At 47.9% G+C, this 11057-nt stretch overlaps 1 protein-coding gene across 1 annotated transcript; it reads right to left on the bottom strand.

The window, feature by feature from the left end:
• Positions 1-5249: 5249 nt before the first annotated feature.
• Positions 5250-8063, bottom strand: LOC112885957 (elongation factor 1-alpha). Its single transcript, XM_025951679.1, has 3 exons — positions 7922-8063; positions 7094-7578; positions 5250-6365 (listed from the first exon to the last, which is right to left on the bottom strand). The coding sequence occupies exons 2-3, from the start codon at positions 7553-7555 to the stop codon at positions 5484-5486; spliced, it is 1344 nt and encodes a 447-aa protein (XP_025807464.1). The 5' UTR covers positions 7556-7578; positions 7922-8063; the 3' UTR covers positions 5250-5483.
• Positions 8064-11057: the final 2994 nt, after the last annotated feature.

Consider the following 11057-nt stretch of genomic DNA (forward strand, 5'->3'; position numbering starts at 1 on the left):
GGACAGTGGATGTGTAAGCGCTACCGTGGTGGTAGACTTACGTTCGAGTGCTACCGTGGTGGTAGGCTCGAGGTTGTGATGTTGAGGATGGTTACTGCCCTGGTGAAACCCAAGGACCGAGTTGTTTTGCCATCTCACCTAACCTATGTTCAGTGCGACCACGCGTTCCGGAATGGGACGGACTTAGCCTAATCCCACTGGCTAGCCTGGTAGTCGTCCGAGGTGGATGTGTTTATGAATGGGTGGAGACCGAGAGTGGTCAGGACCCGAGGGTACGTGGGCGGCTAGGTGAGGTTATGCCATGGCTGGGTGTCAGCTATATCGATACTGTCTCTGGTAGTATCGTGCGTGTGGGTACAGCGTGCTACCTTTGCAGAGTGTACAAATCCATTCGAATGGCCGTGTCCTCGGTACAGGACAGGTTACGGTGTGGACATAACAACGAGGTGTCTATCCAGCCTATTCTAGCCCTGTTATGTGATGGTCATTGGTGAGATAAACCCGGAATGCTTGTTATTTGTCACCCTTTTGTTGCATTTGTTATTGCATTATTTAGCTACTTGATCATTGCATTGTTTATCTGCTTTAACCCCCTTCCGTAAGGGCGAGGTGGGACTTGCTGAGTACTTTTGTACTCACCCCTGTTGCTGATATATTTTTCAGAAGATCCTGACTACGTTCCAGAAGACGTCGAGTAGTCCGTGCCCGCACCCAAGTCTGTGTTCGTGGAGCCATAGTCTAGCGGTAGTGCCGATGACGTGTGAAGAGCAGCTTAGTGCCGATATGATGATTGTGATCGTGTTTCTAGTGATTGTAATCTTCGTGATGAACTGTGTAAAAATAAAGCTTGTATGACTTTGGTTCCACCTATGTAATGTATTGTACCAGAGACTGTTTTCTGGTATATCAATACATTGTTGGCACCGATCCTCTGGGTCGGGGCGCTTCACCAGGCGACCGCACGAAGGTGGTCTGCGAGCACTGCACAGCCCACCCCCGACACCGGTGCCTGGGCGAGTCCCTGTTGGCTCACCAGGGCCGCGTTGAGCTCGGGAACGAGATCTCGACCCTCAATGTTGAGTCGGCGGTTGTGTGCTCGCTCGATGGAGACGCGGGCATCCTCTCCCACACGTCTGCGGTTGAGCTATGCCTGGAGATCCTCGGTCCTTGCACTCCTTACTGATGGTGAGTGCACAGAGCCGGATGCGCTGCCCTGACGACGGCGCTGTCTGGACGCAGATCCCCCCGCTGAGTCTGGGGAGGCCTGTGCCAGATTGAGTAGGCGGTCGACGTCGTCACGCCACTGCCTCTGGGCGTCAAGCGAGGCTGCCTCACTAGGCGGGTTGCGGAGCAACACCCTGGCTGCCTCGAGCGGCCCGTTTGGTGCAGGCAGCGATTGGGCCACGGAGGCCCGCTCCACAGCACGCTGTGGTGCAGCACGCGCTGCCACCCTGGATGGGGGACAGCGCGTGGCGTGTGGCGTGGATGACGCCACTTCCTCGCCCAAGAGGAGGTCATGATGCCCATTTTCCTGCACCATTGCAGTCTTGAGCTTTGATCAAGCGCAAACCAAATCTAAATCCCCCTACCTGGCGCACCAAATGTCGGAGGAAATATCCAGCCGGGTGGCGGAATGCACCCGCCTAATCCTAGTTTAGGAAAAGTTTGGGGGAGACCTAGGAACGCTTGATCAAAGGGTGGACGAACATGGGAAAGACACGAGGATTCAGATTGGTTCGGGCAGCCGGAGCGTAATACCCTACGTCCACTTGAGTGTTGTATTGCTTGAGAAAGCTTGTGAAATTGTTGGGCCTTGTGAATCTTATGGACTTGTTCCCTTTGTGTTCTAACGAGCGCACTCTCCCTTTTATAGACTAAGGGAGGTGCATACACTGAGCGGGACCCCGACAGGTGGGCCCGGCGACAGGAGCCTGTAATATGAGAGATATGTGATCTTCTTCTCCAGCTCCTTCCTGTAGTCCTCTCGCTAGGGAAGTTGATGTGCGTATCTACAGCCAGAATATGGTCATGTGCCGCCTTACCGGCACAGTACTTGCTGTCAGTGACTACGCACAGTGGAAGTCGTGTTGTCGCCGTTGGGTCAGCACCTTCTGACAGGCGAAGGAGTTGCGCTGACCCGCCGCGCCGTCGCCTCCACGCACACTGGGGCAGCGCACGCCCGGCTCTCCTGTAGCAAGCCATCATTACTCGCGCAAGCGGCGCCGTGATGTGACTACACGCCGTCCGCCCGCGCACAGAGCACAGTGACGCGCCGCCTTGGAAATAGGCGGGCTTACCGTGGTGGCAGCACACCTGCCCAGTGTGTCAGTGGGTGGGCCATGCCCTGACTTGGGCACGCGCAGCCCACCTACCCGCATTTAATGCGGTAGCTGAGCTGGCACCCCACGGGATGCCTTCTGCCACGGGCACGTGGCAGGGATGGCCCCGTCGTCGCCTCCCGTGGCAGCACGTGGCGGCACTGGACCCCCTTCCCGGGGGAAAGGGAGGTCCGGGCCCCCGAGGCCAGTCCGGGTGGACAAGCCCATAGGGGTCTGGCTCCCACACGTGGCGGTGCCGGACCCCCTGGGGGGTCCGGGCCTGTGGAGGCCAGACCCTAGCACCATGTCATTGTGGGCATGTGGAGGCGCCGGACCTATATGAGCACGGGGGGGGGGGGGGGGGGAAGGTCCGGAGACTATGTCCCCAGCTGTCAGGCCCGGGTCGTACGCCCCGTCACCCGGAGGACAAGGGCGAGGTTACGGATAAACTTACGCCCATCTGGTTGGATACCCTGTCGGATGACTTACCGACGGACGAGGCCGCCGGAAACGCAGATCTGCTCTGATTGGGGAAAGGTCGTAGAGCAGCTCCTTGGCGATGATTGGGGAAAGGCGGCCCATCATGTGGTGGTGCGTGTCCACCACGATGCGCTTGGCGCACACGCCGGAGCCGGACACCATCGCAGGAGGTATCCCTGTCCGTATGTACCAACAATATCCGGTTTCTTTTCTGTTTTACCAGCTCTTGAAAAACCTGATTCTAATGTGTGCTGCATACATTTTCCTGGTGCAATAGGTCCATAACTTGTACAGTCCAATTGATTAATACACTCAATATATGTGGAGAGCTGCTTCTCAATGTACTAAACCCTAAATTTAAACCTTTTCTAAGTATCAGTTCTCAGTTATTTATTATCAATAGTTTAATTGTGGTAAACTTCAGTAGTGCAAACTGAACTACAATAGTCTGTATTTGTCCATTAGTTATAACAGATGCCTTGTTTTAAAGGAAAGTGTGGAACGGGAACACAAGAGAAAAGTTCTTGGTAAGATGCATGGATGTGGACATGATACAAATATTGTTATGCTGTTGGGATCTAAATATTCTTCAGGAGCATCGTGATGAGTTGAAGGTTGGCTAAAATATTTTTATTTAGTTATAAAGCAATGAGAATTTCTTATTGTAGACTCGAAAGTTGTTATGTGGGGCCGCACATATGGGCAATGTCGCAAGAAGAGTGTGTGAAGCACATGGATTGGCTGGCGGCGAAGTTATATAGTTGTTTTGAGTTGCTTCAAGTTAGTTGCTTCGGTCGTTAGGATGGGGATTTAGTATGCATATTGAACTCTAGATTGGATCTAGTAAAGCATATTGAAATCTAGATTAGTTTGTAGGCTTGAAAGCAGGGCATGTGAATCATCCGGCATTATGTAAGCCGGGGTTGTAATCAGGAACATCAAGCAAGTTATCTGTTATCCCCCAGAGCTATTGTGTTCACGGTCGTCCTCAGCTCCAGGGCAGCAAGGCTTGACCTCGCAATCCCATCGAGTGCCTGTGCTATCAAAAGTTCTAAAATAATTGATATTTCCTTTCAAACTTTGAGTAAAATATCTGAATTTTGAAATTAACTATGGATAAACAATAAATGATTTAGTAACAGTTGGATATCCAATCTTTCGTTCCAGTGGACCGTGGACATGGATGATTTGATGCACTTTTTTGTGGTATGAAATTAATTTTTGTGGTCCAGCTAGCACCTGTTCTGTATGTCCGGCAATGCTAAGGGAGATTTGTTTAGTTAAATACTGAGAGAATAGCCTTCAAAACCTATTGAAGATTTTCACACTTGCATATTGCGACCATTCCCTTACTTTCATTACATTAGGCAACATCTTCAGTCCTTTTGGATTTGGGCACATGAAAAGGAAGCAGCCTCTATATTTTTCACCTTTCATTCATTCTTCTAATAATGATTGATCAATCTTAGTTTTTATTTCTTGGTCCCTGAGACTACAGAGTGTATTGCACTGTTATCTACTGGTGGTTTCCTTATATTTTATATTGCACAACAAAAATGGGTGCTACATTTTGTAAGAGGTAGCTTCTTTTAGTCCAAGAAAGTCATTCGCTTTTTCTCTCTCAGGGGTAGAACTATGAAATGCAATATTTTGCTTCTCTCTGCCTCCTATTGATCTATTTTTCATTTCTTTGTTTCTTATATCAGCAATAGATTAGCACTTGCGTCAATTGATTATGTTTCTATTTGTAGGGTAAGTGTTTGTGACTGTTTACTCGGTCAGAATTGATTTAAGTATGCGATTACTTAAATGTGTAACATAATTGTTTTTCTTCACTTGCCATGAACTCTGAATAACATAATTATTTTGGGTTGGCAGGCATCTTAACCGCTGTAAGGCATTCAATTTTAGGCGCTGTTGATTCAAATTTCAGTATTTTCTAATTCTCAAGCACTGCCATCCAAATTTCGATGTTGTAATTCTCAGTTCTACAAGCATAACTACAGTTGTTTCTGAGAAAAATCAGTTTTTGCAACAGTCTGAATCTGGAAATTAGCATTTCCTAGAGGTAACCACACCTCTTCAAGGACTAATGCGACATTGCAGCAAAGAACACAAACATTTCGCATTTTAACGTTGCAAACCAAACACCAGCTAAATGCAAACCTGAAAGATCAAGTCTGCACTCAAAAGACAAAGAAAATATGCAAAACTGTACAGATTGAACCTTTCTCAGACAAAGAGCACAAGTTTAAAATGTCAGGTAGGATGAGTATAAAAACACAAGTAGTTGTAGACGCCACATACAATCCAAGTAAACTGAAAACTTTTTTTGGATGTAGCATACAGGGCATCAGATCAAACGTGTAAAGGAAATCAATGATAATGACAAAAATATCAAGAGGGAAACAGCAACATAAGAAAACAAAGCGTTACTTATAGCAATACAAAGAGTTAAAGACTCAGATTCATCATGGTTGATAATGGCACTAATCAGTCCAAGCATTCCAGTTTTTCCTAAGCCGAAATAACAAAAACAGCGATAGAACGACAGACCAAAGGCGCAATTCACAGGCAAACTAACAGTTCACACGATAACAGAAATGGCCATGGACAAAAAGTAAGTCATGATAATAGATCATCTAGGTATCCCAAAAAAAGACACGGAATCAACCACCAGACACATCATTTCTTCTTGGCAGCAGCCTTGGTCACCTTGGCGCCGGTTGGGTCCTTCTTCTCCACGCTCTTGATGACTCCAACAGCAACCGTTTGCCTCATGTCACGGACAGCAAAACGACCAAGAGGAGGGTACTCGGAGAAGGTCTCCACCACCATGGGCTTGGTGGGAACCATCTTAACCATACCAGCATCACCGTTCTTGAGGAACTTGGGCTCCTTCTCAAGCTCCTTACCAGATCGCCTGTCGATCTTGGTAACGAGCTCAGCAAACTTGACAGCGATGTGGGAGGTGTGGCAGTCCAGCACTGGGGCGTAGCCGTTGCCGATCTGTCCAGGGTGGTTCATGATGATGACCTGGGAGGTGAAGCTCGCAGCCTCCTTGGCAGGGTCATCCTTGGAGTTGGAGGCCACATACCCACGCTTCAGATCCTTCACGGCAACGTTCTTCACGTTGAAGCCAACATTGTCACCAGGAAGGGCCTCCTGGAGAGCCTCGTGGTGCATCTCGACGGACTTCACCTCAGTAGTCAGGCCGCTGGGACCAAAGGTAACAACCATACCAGGCTTGATGATACCGGTCTCAACACGACCAACAGGGACAGTTCCAATACCACCAATCTTGTACACATCCTGAAGGGGGAGACGCAGGGGCTTGTCCGAAGGCCTCTTGGGCTCGTTGATCTGGTCAAGAGCCTCAAGCAGGGTTGGGCCCTTGTACCAGTCAAGGTTGGTGGACCTCTCAATCATGTTGTCACCCTCAAAACCAGAGATGGGGACGAAGGCGATCTTGTCAGGGTTGTAGCCGACCTTCTTCAGGTAGGAGGAGACTTCCTTAACAATCTCATCATAACGGGCCTTGGAGTACTTGGGAGTGGTGGCATCCATCTACAAAGAGAAAAGCAGCAAATCATAACTATTAGTTCATGAGACTAGTGATCTCAACAGCAAGAATTCACATTTTACACAAGAGAATAGAGAACACATCAAACAATCCACTGGCCAACCAAAACTGTTTCAGAGAATCAACTTTTTAAAATGGCATCTCAACAGCTATAAGCAAATGTATACAGGTAGATAAGCATGGACAAACCTAGTAGCAAACATCTAGTACTTCTACAGACATCATGAGGTATATGACCATATCCCAGTAACACAGCAGACAAACAGATTTCTCAGCATATACGACAAAACATTCAAGTAAAAGGAAAACAGCATATGAACAATAGCAAGCATTTTTATAGGTGATGAGCAGTTTGTGCTCAAATTTGTATGACAACTTAAGTATCCACTTGGATCAGAACAATACTCGAATAGGTGAGCAGGATTTTAAAACTAAATTACTAAAAACCTTCATGGCAAATAATTTAAGACTAAACTACTATCATGCATAAATGTACAGGAAACTGATGGTTTGTAATGCAGTCAATATGCATGCATTTAAACCGTGTACTAAATTCAGTAAACAACTCGAATGCTCATATTTTTCCTTGAAACATGAAGCATCAAACTTAAGGAACAGACAGAATTATACAAATGCTGGACCCTCAAGAACTGACATGCATATTCAGCTCACCCTACAAACAAAACTGACACAGGGATTTTTGGGATTATACCTTGTTGCAGCAGCAGATCATCTGCTTCACTCCAAGAGTGAAAGCAAGGAGAGCATGCTCACGGGTCTGGCCATCCTTGGAGATACCAGCCTCAAAACCACCAGTGGTGGAGTCAATGATAAGGACAGCACAGTCAGCCTGGGAGGTACCCGTGATCATGTTCTTGATGAAGTCACGGTGTCCAGGGGCATCAATGACAGTGCAGTAGTACTTGGTGGTCTCGAACTTCCACAGGGCGATATCAATGGTGATACCTCTCTCACGCTCGGCCTTGAGCTTGTCAAGCACCCACGCGTACTTGAAGGACCTCTTGTTCATCTCAGCGGCCTCCTTCTCGAACCTCTCGATCACACGCTTGTCGATGCCTCCAAGCTTGTAGATCAGGTGGCCGGTGGTGGTCGACTTGCCGGAGTCGACGTGGCCAATGACCACGATGTTGATGTGGGACTTCTCCTTACCCATGGCTGCGTGTGAAGCTTAAACCGCTGCACCAGATGAATCGGTTGTTAGAAATACTAAACAGAGAAAACGAGCAAGTATCAGCACCGAATCTGAAAGGCAGTATAGTTAACAAATCAACCTAAAGTATCTACGTAACTATACGGATCCAGACGAAATCCAACCATAAGAATCATATCGTCGAATCATCCAAGCGCGCAAGACCCACAAACCCTACGGAATCGGTGATACGAGTACCAACAACCCAGTCACCACCAGACCGCCAAATCGCCACAAGCGCAAAGAGGCGACACAAGATAACATCGATCCCGTTCGCGACAGCATCGGGTAGCACAGATCAAGCGAAGAGGGGCCAAGAAGAAACGGCACCTGAGGAAGAGAAGGAGGCTGCGTCGGGAGGAGGAGGCGCAGGTGACGGTGCCCCTCGCGTCGCTGCTCGTGCTCTCCCGGTTTGTGGCGGCTGCGTCTGGGGAGTGGGTGGGGGACGGGATGGAGCTAGGTTTTAAGGAAGGGCACTAGGGCACCGGAATGGGCTATTGGGCCAGAAAGTCATCCGATGGGCCAAAAATGAGCAAACACAGCACTGCTCGAATTTTCTTTTCTTTTTTTTAAAAAATACATACTTACCGTTCGCCAAAGAATACAACTCTCGGCCAGAGGAGTCAAAAATTTTTAAATTTGATTAAATTTATATAATAAGTTACTAAAATTTATATATCCAAACAGAATTAGTATAAATCATATTACATGATTAATCTAATGATACTTATTTGGTAATATAAATGTTAATATTATTTTGTATAAATTTGGTCAAATTTGAAATTGTTTGACTCCTTGAGAAGTGAGAGTTGCATTCTTTTGGGGACGGAGAAAGTATATTCTTTTGCCCAAAGAACAGATGAGATTGTTCGCGCTCATGGCTTCTCATAATCTCATTATTGTTTGGTGATATCCAACACATTTGGATGTATAGGGCAAACCCAGTTATTGATGAGCATGATGACTTGTTTTCTCTTATCCATGGTCTGTACTCCCATGCTCCAGCATCAATTGGAATTGGACAAGCAACAAGATGTGAGGGAGAATCTCTGTTTTTTGAGAAAAAAAGATCATGTGAGAGGAAAAACATCCACATCCATAGCTCGGCCGAGACTGGCCATTATGTTTGTTTGTTTGTTTGTTTTAGTTGAGGACTTGAGGCCACCTGCCTCCAATGGAGACAAGGCTGGATACACCTGCAATTGCACTGTCTAGCTGATGATGATGGAGTCAAGATAGAGCTGAACCCTTGGGTTGCAAAGCTGGAAGTATGATCCATCATCAACCTTGTTTGCAATAATATAAGAATGTAATGACACAATTTAAGAAGTCCTTATAGGGTTCTCTATATTCTCTCCCATCAAAATGAATCAGTTCTATATACCAGTAGCCCTGTGAAAGCTGCTAGTCTAGCATTTGAGGATATTTCAATATTTCAAACACTCGACCCAAATTGCAGTCCGAGTGCTACTAGGATAGTGATATAATATTGGGAAAAAGTTTGTTAGGCAGCTTCTTCAGTTTACCATGTTTGCATATGCTTGGCCTCTAAGTGGAAATACAATCATAAGCACAGAGTTGCGATATTATTTGGGATAAAGCGAATTTTTACTATGAAGAGTTGAAGACAATCTAAACAATACCTTCATGGTGGTGAGATGTATATTGGGAGAAGATTTTTTTATTGTCAAAATAAATGGTTATTTTGGACTGGGGAGATGAGCTGTAGTATTGGATGTAGGGCACAAATCCTCAACTCCTTTTTTATGCCAATATAAAAAGCATGTCTTTTCTTGCCCAAGATGAATTCGTTTTTTAGAAGAATGCTAGATAATTTGTTGGATTTAATTGGATATCTTGAAACCTGATCCATCAATAGTATGCTCCTGTTCAGGTTGTATCGTGTTTCCATGAGTGAGAAGAACTCAGAGTCTTTTCCAATTTACTCCTTTTCAGATGGGATTGAAAGAAATGACAGTTAAGTGGTAGTAAGATTACCTTGCATATGTATGTTTCAATTATTTTTTTACCATTTTGTCTTTGCATAAGGACATGATTCAGACTACCTTCTACATTGAGTTTTTGTTCTATTTAGAAGTGGGGAGCGTATCCAGTGCAATCCGATTGGGGGTGCAATCGGTACAACCTTTCAACGATAGCGCTTCGATTAAAATTGAACGGACCAACTCAATCCCGCAAACAATTTTACAATTAACCCCCCGCGCCCTGGCAATTGCTCCCAATGCGGCCCTTCCTTCCCGAGGAAGCGAACCGGTACGCTCGATCGATTGGAGGCAGAGGGGAACGACGCAGCGGAGAAAGAAACCGGCAGCCGCCCCCAAATCACGCGCGCTCTCTCTGGCGGCCGCAGGTCTCCGGGGGCCGCGCCGCTCTCCGGCGGCCGCGCGCGCCGCAGGACTCCGGGGGCCGCGCCGCTCTCCGGCGGCCGCGCGCTTCGCAGCTCTCCGGCGGTCCGGCGGCCGCGCGTGCCGCAGGACTCCGGGGGCCGCGCCGCTCTCCGGCGGCCGCGCGCGTCGCACGTCTCCGGCGGTCCGGCGGCCGCGCGCTTCGCAGCTCTCCGGGGGCCGCGCCGCTCTCCGGCGGCCGCGCGCGTCGCAGGTCTCCGGCGGTCCGGCGGCCGCGCGCTTCGTAGCTCTCCGGGGGCCGCGCCGCTCTCCGGCGGCCGCGCGCGTCGCAGGTCTCCGGGGGCCGCGCCGCTCTCCCGCGGCCACACGCGCCGCTAGCCTCGCCGTTGTGCATCCCGAGGTTGCCCTCCGTCGAATCCACGCGCCGCCCCTAGCTAGCTGCGCGTGACGTCAAGCGCCTAGCTTGCCTCTGTTCTGGACAACCGACTGCTGCAAGCTGAAGCACTTTCTATCCGTGACCTGAATGTCACTCTTTCATCGATGTTTGAACTGGGTTTGCAATTTCTCAAGTGACTCACCTAACCAAAGGATCACAATGAGGGATGTGATGGTAGCACTGAAGAAAATCAAGAAGAACTACGCCAACTTGATATCAGCAAGCACGCAGAGCGCCACTCTGTGAGAACCGATTTGCGATTATCCTTAAAGTATTCATCTGCAGGCGTATCTCTTCAGAAGTAGAACATCATCAGCTATCTTTTACTTCTCCTGGTCGTGTCCGAAATAAGTCTGTGTCCTGCGAAATGTAGAATTCAGTATTCACTTGAGTACACACCAATAAGCAGTGCTGATTCTGTGTCATATTCGACTAGGAGCACATCAGCCTTTCTAGGTAATTGAAGAAAGTAGAGCAAAGCATGCAGCCCCTGAACAACTGGAGAATGATGCAGAGAGATTGTACGGACTAAGGAGTGATTCGGGCTGGGTTTGATCTGCTAAGGTGATTCAGCTGACAAAAGGATGAGACGTTGTCGACTTCGTCGTGACACTGAAGAAGATAAAAAGGGATTACCTGAAATCGAGATCAGCAATACTGAATA

This window comes from Panicum hallii, chromosome 3 (assembly GCF_002211085.1).
Source record: "Panicum hallii strain FIL2 chromosome 3, PHallii_v3.1, whole genome shotgun sequence".
Classification (NCBI taxonomy): Eukaryota; Viridiplantae; Streptophyta; class Magnoliopsida; order Poales; family Poaceae; genus Panicum; species Panicum hallii.